At 37.1% G+C, this 12,872-nt stretch overlaps 1 protein-coding gene across 1 annotated transcript in view; it reads right to left on the reverse strand.

Annotated features, from left to right (window-relative positions):
- LOC127833450 (probable ATP-dependent RNA helicase DDX31) overlaps positions 1–12,872 on the reverse strand; it is a 36,918-nt gene that overhangs the window by 13,341 nt on the left and 10,705 nt on the right. The window contains exons 4-10 of the mRNA XM_052358721.1: positions 12,559–12,780; positions 12,125–12,166; positions 11,726–11,790; positions 8,252–8,371; positions 5,365–5,471; positions 4,008–4,282; positions 125–298 (exon numbers count right to left, since the gene is read on the reverse strand). Coding sequence (XP_052214681.1) covers positions 125–298; positions 4,008–4,282; positions 5,365–5,471; positions 8,252–8,371; positions 11,726–11,790; positions 12,125–12,166; positions 12,559–12,780 — 1,005 coding nt within the window. The remainder of the gene's footprint in view (positions 1–124; positions 299–4,007; positions 4,283–5,364; positions 5,472–8,251; positions 8,372–11,725; positions 11,791–12,124; positions 12,167–12,558; positions 12,781–12,872) is intronic.

Below are 12,872 nucleotides of genomic sequence, written 5' to 3' on the forward strand. Positions count from 1 at the left end.
TTTTGAAGTTACATTAAAACACATAAAAATTTAAGATCTTAACAGATTTCAATATTCAATAAATAAATCAATTAATGATACAAAAATATTTTTTAGTCAAAACAGCTAATAGGTTACACTCTACCTTCTGAGACATATCACCATGTAACCTAAAGAGATCTAGACTGGTTTTAGCATCTTCCTCTTCAACATCGCTGTCTGCAGAGTTTTCTGTGGTCAGAAAGCGTACCAGTCTGTACAGAAATTCTACGCCATCTTGTGTGGAGGCAAACACAATCATTTTCATCTTGTTGTTTTTCTGAAAGTTTAATTGATTATATGTATTAAGTTTATTTTTTCTTGTTATATTTTACTAACAAATGCTTCATTTATCATATCAATACATAATTTTCCAACTTACTTATTCTATTTAAACTTTAATTTTATCTAAAACTACAACACACATTTTAAAATAAAACAGTATAATGTGAAAAATGAAAATGAAACATTCAATGTCTGGTAAGTTATTAGACAATTTATGGGTAACTGCCCAATAATGTGATTAAAAAATGTTAATTGTACCAGTAAAAAGAAATATTCAGTGAATAACTGTAAAAAATAAACCTGGAAAATATTTTACTTGTACTCAAATGAACATTTTAAAAAACAAGAGGGCCAAGATGGCCCTAGTTCGCTCACCTGAGAGGAGTCGGTTCATTCAATCTTTACCTAATGTCAAACATGACCTAGATATTGACCAGACAAACATCCTGGTCAAGTTTCATCATTATTGAACCAAAACTCTGGCATAGGGAGTGTTTTTGTAAGATTTGAAATGGTTACCTTTATTTTGTGTTGACCCCCCTTACCAAATATCTAACTTTGCTTACAAGGATTAATATAACATAATGAAAATTTGGACAATCTAAGGGCAATAATTTTGGCATTATTTATGTGATTTTGCTCATCATCAAACTTGACTGAGATCTTTCAGCAACTTTGAGAAAGAATGCTTGAGAAATGTGAATGCTAGAGTGTTAACAAACCAAATGTGGACGGACGGACAGAGGACAAAGACCAATCCTTAAACCTCACCTGAGCAATCAGGTGAGCTAAAAAGTGTGTTTCACCGATCTGAGCCATTTTCCAACTTGTCCAAGAAATCAATAAAACTAATGTATTGACTAAGTTTCAGGATGATTAGGCAAAAAATGAGACTTCTATAGTGTTCGATCACAAGGTTTCTCTCTATATAGTCACATAAGGAAAACTGCCCCACCCCCCTGACAGCCATGTTTATTGACCCATAGGGACCATTGCAAACTCATCTGAGATATATATAAAACAAATCTATTCACCAAGATTCATGATGATTGGGCAAAAAATGTGACTTCTAGAGTGTTCACAAGCTTTTTTTTTACTATATAAATATAAGAAAACTGCCCCGCCCCCCCCCCCCCCCCCCCCGGCAGCCATGTTATTCAACTGACCGGAACCATTTTACAACTCAACTCTCGTATCAAGGAAACAAATGTTCTGACCAAATTTCATGAAAATTGGGCAAAAAATGTGACTTCTAGAGTGTTAACATGTTTTCACTATAAACATATAGAGAAAAATGCCCCGCCCACTGGCGGCCATGTTTTTTCACTGATCTGGACCATTTTCGAACTCGTCCGACATATCCATAAAACCAATGTTTTGATCAACTTTCATGATGATTGGGCAAAAATTGTGACTTCTAGAGTGTTTACAAGATTTCTCAATAGCCATATAAGGAAAACTGCCCCGCCCACTGGCGGCCATGTTTTGCAATGGACCGGAACCACTTTTGAACTCAACCAACATATCATTAAGACAGACATATAGACAAAGTAACATGAAGATTGGGCATTAAATGTGACTTCTACAGTGTTTACAAGCTTTTTTTTTTTTTTACCTAGTGACCTAGTTTTTGACCCAGCATGACCCAGTTTCAAACTCGATCGAGATATCATTGGGACAAATCTTCTGACCAAGTTTCATGAAGATTGGACAATAAATGTGGCCTCTAGAGTGTTTACGAACAAATATGGACGGACGGACAACGGACAAAGACCATTCACAAAAGCTCACCTGAGCAATCAGGCGAGCTAAAAACAAGAGCTGTCACCATAGGATGACATTATGCCCTCTATAAACGCTTTGATAGAAGTTATAGCATTTTTCGAAACCTAAACGCAGATTTCGAAACCTAAATGCTGACCCTAAGTTCAAGGTCAAGGTCAGAGGGGTCAAATTGCGTATGGAAAGGCCTTGGCCATATAAACATGCATACCAAATATGAAGGTTATATCTCAAGGACATAGAAGTTATGAGCATTTTTTGAAACCTAAACACAGATTTCGAAACCTAAACGCGGACCCTAAGTTCAAGGTCAAGGTCACAGGGGTAAAAAATTGTGTGCATATGGAAAGGCCTTGTCCATATACACATGCATACCAAATATGAAGGTTATATCTCAAGGGACATAGAAGCTATGAGCATTTTCAAAACCTAAACACAGATTTCGAAACCTAAACATGGACCCTAAGTTCAACGTCAAGGTCACAGGGGTAAAAAAATTAGATCGTATGGAAAGGCCTTGTCCATATACACATGCATACCAAATATGAAGGTTATATCCCAAGGGACATAGAAGTTATGAGCATTTTTCGAAACCTAAACGCAGATTTTGAAATTTAAACGCGGACCCTAAGTTCAAGGTCAAGGTCACAGGGAAAAAAAATGTGTGCATATGGAAAGGCCTTGTCAATATACACATGCATACCAAATATGAAGGTTATATCTCAAGGGACATAGAAGTTATGAGCATTTTTCGAAAACCTAAACGCAGATTTCGAAACCTAAACGCGGACCCTAAGTTCAAGGTCAAGGTCACAGGGCTAAAAAAATTTGTGCGTAAGGAAAGGCCTTGTCCATATACACATGCATACCAAATATGAAAGTTATAACAATTAACACATAAATGAAACACAACTAGACTGTATTATTATGAAAACATTAATAATCAAAGGGGAGTTACTACTGTAAACTTAAATGCAATATTTAGAAGAGTTGTCTCGCATGTTACATGAACTTAATTCATGATTGTTTGCAAGCCTTTTTACTATATAAATATAAGGAAAACTGCCCAGTCCCCATGGCAACCATGTTTTTCAACAGACCGGAACCATTTTCAAACTTAACTCACGTATCTAGGAAACAAAAGTTCTGACAAAATTTCTTGAAAATTGGGCCAAAAATGTGACTTCTAGAGTGTTGACATGTTTTCACTATATACATATAGAGAAAAATGCCCCGCCCACTGGCGGCCATGTTTTTCCCCCGATCTGGACCATTTTTGAACTCGACGGAGAAATCAATAAAACCAATGTTTTGACCAATTTCTTGAAAATTGGGCCAAAAATGTGACTTCTAGAGTGTTGACATGTTTTCACTATATACATATAGAGAAAAATGCCCCGCCCACTGGCGGCCATGTTTTTTCACCGATCTGGACCATTTTTGAACTCGACGGAGAAATCAATAAAACCAATGTTTTGACCAACTTTCATGATGATTGGGCAAAAATTGTGACTTCCAGAGTGTATACAAGGTTTCTCTATAGCCAAATAAGGAAAACTGCCCCACCCACTGGCGACAATGTTTTTCAACGGACCAGAACCACTTTTGAACTCAACCAACATATCAGTAAGACAAACATTTTGACAAAGTTACATGAAGATTTGGCATGAAATGTGACTTCTACAGTGTTTTTTCTTTTTTTTGACCTAGTTTTTGACCCGGCATGACCCAGTTTCGAACTCGACCGAAATTTCATTGGGACGAAGATTCTGACCAAGTTTCATGAAGATCGGACAATAAATGTGGCCTCTAGAGTGTTTACGAACAAATGTTAACGGACGGACGGACGGACGACAGACAAAGACCGGTCACAAAAGCTCACCTGAGCAATCAAGTGAGCTAAAAAATCACATTCAACATACCTTACACTTTGAAAGTATCAGTGTTAGTAGTACGACCAATCGCAGTTTACAAGGGGACACAATAAAATACTGCTTCAGATTTTCAGGAAGAGCAAAGTTTTCATTCAGTTCCATGGGCTTCTCTGTTGATTTACTGTCGACACTTTGAGTTTTGTTTGCCAAGGATTCTTGAGATTTTGATCCGAGAGATTTCGTTGATGGTTTGTTTGACGACTGTGTGTCCACAGCTACTCGGTCTGGATTCTTCAATGACATGCCTGCCAGCCTTTCCACTCCTGGCATTGCATGACGAAATAAAGTATTAAATATATGAGCAACACTCCGTGAAAATGGTGCATTTTTCTTAAGTGTTGTTCCAGATTAGGCTAATCAGGGATGACACTTTTTCGCTTTTATAGAATTATTTTGTTTAAAGGAAGACTCTTCTAATAAAAATCTAGTCCAGATCGAAAGTGTCGTTCCTTATGTGCACAGGCTAATCTGGGAAGACAAGAAAGTGTCGTTCCTTATGTGCACAGGCTAATCTGGGAAGACAAGAAAGTGTCGTTCCTTATGTGCACAGGCTAATCTGGGAAGACAAGAAAGTGTCGTTCCTTATGTGCACAGGCTAATCTGGGAAGACAAGAAAGTGTCGTTCCTTATGTGCACAGGCTAATCTGGGAAGACAAGAAAGTGTCGTTCCTTATGTGCACAGGCTAATCTGGGAAGACAAGAAAGTGTCGTTCCTTATGTGCACAGGCTAATCTGGGAAGACAAGAAAGTGTCGTTCCTTATGTGCACAGGCTAATCTGGGAAGACAAGAAAGTGTCGTTCCTTATGTGCACAGGCTAATCTGGGAAGACAAGAAAGTGTTGTTCCTTATGTGCACAGGCTAATCTGGGAAGACAAGAAAGTGTCGTTCCTTATGTGCACAGGCTAATCTGGGAAGACAAGAAAGTGTCGTTCCTTATGTGCACAGGCTAATCTGGGAAGACAATTCATGGGCATGCATTAAGCCCTGTTTTTCCATAGCTTGGAACATATTAAATATAAACATAAACTTGCAAAGGTGATTTTCTAGCTGTTAGGCATTGTCAAAAATTTTCAATTAAGCTTATTTAGTAAAACAAAATCAGTGCATAAATTACTGTACAAAGCCAGACATGATTGGTAAAAAGAATTCCTTTACAAAGAAATGTAAGATTGTACCTTTAAACTTGCAATGACTGATTGCTAATAATTTTGAAGTTGAGGTATATATTAGGACCTTAAAATTTCAGACCAAACAGTGAAATTGCAAAGGCTGATGTGGAGCTACGATGGCCCCATATGCCATAAGAATCATTTTCACATGAAGCACGTCATTTTTCTATCATACCAGCTGTGAGTGTAGCGGACAGGAGGACTGTTTGTCTCTCAGTTTTGTGCTCATCTATGGCCTTGATAATCTTTGCTACCTTATCTTCAAAACCCAGGTCTAACAACCTGTAACATGTCACAACAATTCAGCTGTAATATTATCAATAATATTTATACATAAGCAACCTTACAGTTAAACATATACGATGCAAGCGACCCAAATAAAGCCTCTCTCTACCATAATGTTAGTTCTGTTGTCTTTACATTAGCATTGACAAAATTGACCTTTTATTAACCTTTATGCATGAATAAATTAAACCATTAGTTTCCATACTGAAATTGAGTTAAACCGATGGATAAGTATCGCAATATATGTACTGTTATATACTCCATAAACATATGAAACATGTGCACGAAGGTAATTTAATACAAACAAAAGAAACCATCCAAGTGCGTAATTTATGGTTTAAGTATCAGATTCATAGTGACAAACTATACCAAAATATTCTGATGTGATACATGAATATTCATTAAAGACAAAGAAACATAAGTATTATTGCTTGACCAGCAGTCATTTAGAACTATGAGGTTTAAATGATGTAGTGGACATGGTGTTTACCCTGCAACCAAAAGTACCCACATTCAATCTAAACTTACGGAGCATTCTTAAAATGTCCCCATACAAAATTACTACTGGTTATTCTGTAGTGTATCTACAATCTGAAGGCCTTTGAAGCAATTTAGCTTCAAATAAATATGTTTAAATTGATGCAGCAGTCAATAAATATGCTCTAAGAAGAAGCCTGTATAATTCATCTAATATGAGCCACTTGATTGTGTCCAGTCTCATGATGGCTGTACTCTCTATGTGATATATAATGTCACATACCTGTCTGCTTCATCCAATATGAGCCACTTGATTGTGTCCAGTCTCATGTAGGCTGTACTCTCTATGTGATATACATAGAGTCTCATGATGGCTGTACTCTCTATGTGATATATAATGTCACATACCTGTCAGCTTCATCTAATATGAGCCACTTGATTGTGTCCAGTCTCATGTTGGCTGTACTCTCTATGTGATATATAATGTCACATAGCTGTCTGCTTCATCTAATATGAGCCACTTGATTGTGTCCAGTCTCATGTTGGCTGTGCTCTCTATGTGATATATAATGTCACATACCTGTCAGCTTCATCTAATATGAGCCACTTGATTGTGTCCAGTCTCATGATGGCTGTACTCTCTATGTGATATATAATGTCACATACCTGTCTGCTTCATCTAATATGAGCCACTTGATTGTGTCCAGTCTCATGTTGGCTGTACTCTCTATGTGATATATAATGTCACATACCTGTCTGCTTCATCTAATATGAGTCACTTGATTGTGTCCAGTCTCATGTTGGCTGTACACTCTATGTGATATATAATGTCACATAGCTGTCTGCTTCATCTAATATGAGCCACTTGATTGTGTCCAGCCTCATGTTGACTGTGCTCTCTAAGTGATATATAATGTCACATACCTGTCTGCTTCATCTAATATGAGTCACTTGATTGTGTCCAGTCTCATGTTGGCTGTACTCTCTATGTGATAAATAATGTCACAAACCTGTCTGCTTCATCTTATATGAGCCACTTGATTGTGTCCAGTCTCATGATGGCTGTGCTCTTTATGTGATATATAATGTCACATAGCTGTCTGCTTCATCTAATATGAGCCACTTGATTGTGTCCAGTCTCATGTTGGCTGTGCTCTCTAAGTGATATATAATGTCACATAGCTGTCTGCTTCATCTAATATGAGTCACTTGATTGTGTCCAGTCTCATGTTTGCTGTGCTCTCTATGTGATATATAATGTCACATACCTTTCTGCTTCATCTAATAAGAGCCACTTGATTGTGTCCAGTCTCATGTTGGCTGTGCTCTCTATGTGATATATAATGTCACATACCTGTCAGCTTCATCTAATATGAGCCACTTGATTGTGTCCAGTCTCATGTTGGCTGTGCTCTCTATGTGATATATAATGTCACAAACCTGTCTGCTTCATCTAATATGAGCCACTTGATTGTGTCCAGTCTCATGTTGGCTGTACTCTCTATATGATATATAATGTCACAAACCTGTCTGCTTCATCTAATATGAGCCACTTTATTGTGTCCAGTCTCATGTTGACTGTGCTCTCTAAGTGATATATAATGTCACATACCTGTCTGCTTCATCTAATATGAGTCACTTGATTGTGTCCAGTCTCATGTTGGCTGTACTCTCTATGTGATAAATAATGTCACAAACCTGTCTGCTTCATCTTATATGAGCCACTTGATTGTGTCCAGTCTCATGATGGCTGTGCTCTTTATGTGATATATAATGTCACATAGCTGTCTGCTTCATCTAATATGAGCCACTTGATTGTGTCCAGTCTCATGTTGGCTGTGCTCTCTAAGTGATATATAATGTCACATAGCTGTCTGCTTCATCTAATATGAGTCACTTGATTGTGTCCAGTCTCATGTTTGCTGTGCTCTCTATGTGATATATAATGTCACATACCTTTCTGCTTCATCTAATAAGAGCCACTTGATTGTGTCCAGTCTCATGTTGGCTGTGCTCTCTATGTGATATATAATGTCACATACCTGTCAGCTTCATCTAATATGAGCCACTTGATTGTGTCCAGTCTCATGTTGGCTGTGCTCTCTATGTGATATATAATGTCACAAACCTGTCTGCTTCATCTAATATGAGCCACTTGATTGTGTCCAGTCTCATGTTGGCTGTACTCTCTATATGATATATAATGTCACAAACCTGTCTGCTTCATCTAATATGAGCCACTTTATTGTGTCCAGTCTCATGTTGGCTGTGCTCTGTATGTGATATATAATGTCACATACCTGTCTGCTTCATCTAATATGAGCCACTTGATTGTGTCCAGTCTCATGTTGGCTGTGCTTTCTATGTGATCAATTAGTCTGCCTGGGGTCGCAATCAGTATGTTGATGCCTTTCCTCAACCTGAAAAACAACATTTGTACAATATATAGATGCCAATCTTATCTTACCTCCTACAAATTACTCGCAGACAGTGTTGCACCTGATCTAACTTTGCGATTGACCAGGCTGGTCTAGAGCTACACTGGCTGCATATGGCATAAGACCCATTAGCGAGTGGTGCAGCTCTTTTTATGATGGACAAATCATTGGAAAACAAGAGCACCGCCTTGCGGGTGCAGACCGCTCATCTATTTTCTTTTTTAAAGGTGAAGGGACTCTCATTTTCAATCACAAAGGAGGGAGGGGTGGAGTGAAGAGCGGTGCATTGTGTGGGGGTGTGGACATTTATTACATTTTCTTCCAAAAATGCGAAAAAAAGGAAAAAAAAAATCGGGGGTGGGGGAGGGTGGGGGGGGGGGGGGGGGGTGGGGGGGTGGGGGGGGGATTCTTGGGTGCGATGGTTGGACGGTATTTCAAACATAAAATAATAAAAATAAATATTTGTGTTTTTTAACCGTTTCATAAAAAAAAAATGGGGGGGGTGAGGTGGGGGGTATAGTGTGAGGGTGTGGTGGTAATTTGTGAGATGATCTTAAAAAAAAAAATAATAAAAAAATAAGGGGGGGGGGGGATTCTTGGGTGCGATGGTTGGACGGTATTTCAAACATAAAATAATCAAAATAAATAGTTTTGTTTTTTAACCGTTTAAAAAAAATTGCGGAGGGGGTGGGGGGGGGGGTATAGTGTGAGGGTGTGGTGGTCATTTGTGAGATGATCTTAAAAAAAAAAATAAAAAAAAAAAAATAGGGGGGGGGGTTGGGGGGGGGGGGGGGGGGGGGCACGGGTGATGGTTTGGGTGGAGTCTATTGTGGTATGTCAGGTAAGAGTAGTTTTGTCAAAGTATCAATCAAATCTAATCATAAATAAAGAAGTTATGGCAATTTTAGAGAAATTTAATAATTTGACCTTGAGAGTCAAGGTCATTCAAAGGTCAAGGTAAAATTCAACTTGCCAGGTACAGTAACCTCATGATAGCATGAAAGTATTTGAAGTTTGGAAGCAATAGCCTTGATACTTAAGAAGTAAAGTGGATCGAAACACAAAATTTAACCATATATTCAAAGTTACTAAGTCAAAAAAGGGCCATAATTCCGTAAAAATGACATCCAGAGTTATGCAACTTGTCCTTTTACTGTACCCTTATGATAGTTTGCGAGTGTTCCAAGTATGAAAGCAATATCTATGATACTTTAGGGGTAAAGTGGACCAAAACACAAAACTTAACCAAACTTTCAATTTTCTAAGTATAAAGGGCCCATAATTCCGTCCAAATGCCAGTCAGAGTTACATAACTTTGCCTGCACAGTCCCCTTACGGTAGTTAGTAAGTGTTGCAAGTATGAAAGCAATAGCTTTGATACTTAAGGAATAAAATGGACCTTAACACAAAACTTAACCAAAATTTTCAATTTTCTAAGTATAAAAAGGGCACATAATTCTGTCAAAATGCACGCCAGAGTTATCTAACTTTGCCTGCCCAGTCCCCTCATGATAGTAAGTAAGTGTACCAAGTTTGAATGCAATAGCATTGATACTTTCTGAAAAAAGTGGACCTAAACGCAAAACTTAACCAAAATTTTCAATTTTCTAAGTATAAAAAGGGCACATAATTCAGTCAAAATGCACGCCAGAGTTATCTAACTTTGCCTGCCCAGTCCTCTCATGATAGTAAGTAAGTGTACCAAGTTTGAATGCAATAGCATTGATACTTTCTGAGAAAAGTGGACCTAAACGCAAAACTTAACCGGACGCCGACGCCGACGCCGACGCTGACGCCAAGGTGATGACAATAGCTCATAATTTTTTTTCAAAAAATAGATGAGCTAAAAATGCATATGATTAATGTTATTTGCACAAATCTTAAAAATTTATTGTCAGATCAATTGTGACCTGGGAACAGCAAGTCTTATATATACAATATGTCTATTTCTGGACACAGACTGTTAACTGTTGGTTAAATCACCCCATTTGGAGACACAAATTTTTATCCCATTTTTATACCGACATTGACGGTATAACACCATATGAAATAAACTAGCCTGTCTCCCACCTTGTTGAATATACCTGTCGCGTGCACGGACTACTTTTTATTCGACCACTGAATGATTTTTCATAAGAAAACTCTAGAGTCGAGAAAACTTTAGCTTTAAAATTTTAAATACGACCTTCAACCTTAAGATCTAGTCGATGGACATAATTTTTCGCCTTCTGTATAATGAATCAGCTGATTGATGGCATCATAAAATGACATACTTATTGCGTCATTTTGGTGATGTCATCTTTAGGTGTACACAAAAAAACTATGCAATGTCTGGGAATAAAATATTGAAGACGCGCATTTTTTTTGTGTTAATGTATCGTGGAGTTTATTATGAAAAAGTGCATATTCTATTGACTACTTACCTCGGATGGAACCTGTGAAACGAAGGATTTAGATCTACGTGTAGATCTAGCTTATTCGTGTTATTGATTTTCAGAATGTGCGTGCCTATTTGGAATTGGATTTGAAATTATGTGTGTAGAACATACTGATGGGTGACAGGGTGTGTATTTTGGTTCAGTAGTCTACTCGAATTGTTATGCTTTTCGATGTATGTTAACGTAAGTGTATTTTCTTTGATGAATAAACTTTGTCTTTGTTATTTTATCAAAGAAAGTCTATTCAGTAAGAATAACCCGTTTGCAACCAGTGTTTCAAAGCCGAGTCTAATAGAAGGCTAGATCTAGACACCATCAAAATCTGCATCGTCCATTAACAAGTAAGGCGAGTATAATTTATTTTTGATAATTTATGTTTAGAACGACTCTGTGTGTAAATTTACATGCACATGTATCTTGACATCAACATTATTTTGTCAGGAGCAATCACCGCCATATTGGGTTTTGTTCATTTTCTTTCGAAAATAAAATGAATAAAATCTTGTTTTCGCGGTCTTTATGTGTTACAATTTGCATGCTGCGTAAAATTGAATCGAGGCATATGGTGATGTTTTTTCTCGTCTTACAGTTTTTAAGTGAATTTTTTAAAGACTATTTTGCGTACCAGAACAAATACATTCTATATCACTATGCATGGTTACATTCGTTAGATTTTAAGCGCTTTTAAGAATGAATTAAAATTATTGTTAAGGTTATTAGATCTATTTATGTTAAATGTCACGTTGAAAAAATAATGGGATAAATAGAATACTAGGATAAGCGTTGAATACGGAGAAGTTTATGTTGATCAGTTTGGAATTCACCATGGATTTTTAATTCTGTATGGCTGCAATTTTTTAACTACTTATAATGCCCTGATAGATAGCGGCACACAAACCTAGCTTTTTCCGCTTTCCGTTTTTCTCCACCCATAATGCAACCTGGCACAATCCATGTGAACGGCTGAAACAGAAAACAACAAGTAACATGATAGTACATTGAAATTGAACAGGCTAAATTAAACTCATGATAATATAGACTGAGCCAGAGACAGAAACCAAAATAAATTATTTATAAATTTACTGTTTACTGTTTTGACCTTTTCCTTAGTCAGATAAATTTTCTCCCACTTTTTCTGCTCAAATAAATGTTGTAATGTAACCAATTCTTTTGCTTCATTAGACTTTGCATTGCTTTTCTTTGCATTGTTTTATTATCCCAAAAATGGCATTCCCAATGTTGATGTCGGTTGATGAGAATGAAGTAATTGTACTCCACCATGCTTTCAATTCCTCACCTTTAATAGTTTCACAAAAACGTCGTATGTCTGCAAAGCTAGCTGCAATACAAACAAAATTCAATTCATCATAAATATTTATTGTTTCTCTCTTTTATTAGGTTTATTTGAGTTATTTCCAGACATAAAATATTTGTTAAAATAAGACTGAAAACATTGACATCATATACCCAATCCAGATTTAAAATGATCCAATGGCACCACATTTAACACTTTACATTATGTAAACTTATGTTCGGCTACAAGTTTTTCCTCATGAAATTTAAATAAATATTTTGAAAAAAGTATTTAAAAAAAGAACAATTTATGATTCTCCTGTACATTTTCAAAAAGATAGTTACGATAGTTTTTCATGCAGCCAAAAATATCCAAAATTAGAGGCTTTTTAATATTATACGGACAAAATGCAAACAAGGTGGAGCCCTGTAACTCACCTCTCGTGTGGGCACCAAAACAACCACCCTACATCCGTCTCCTCTCGTTAACTTTGGGTTTAATCTCGCAAGGTTCTCCACAATGGGAATCGCATACGCCATTGTCTTTCCTGAACCAGTCTGTGACTTCACTAGCAGGTCGCCTCCCTCTATAAGCTTCGGAATAGTGGAGAATTGCACAGACGTCATCGCCGTGTATCCAAGCTTTTCGAGATTTGAGACCTGACAAATAGACAGTAAAATGGATACATCAGGCATTAGCAGGCCTCAAACACCCAATGGATGCTTTTTTTATGATATATTAATATTGTTCA

The sequence above is a fragment of the Dreissena polymorpha genome, chromosome 6 (assembly GCF_020536995.1).
Source record: "Dreissena polymorpha isolate Duluth1 chromosome 6, UMN_Dpol_1.0, whole genome shotgun sequence".
Lineage (NCBI taxonomy): Eukaryota > Metazoa > Mollusca > Bivalvia > Myida > Dreissenidae > Dreissena > Dreissena polymorpha.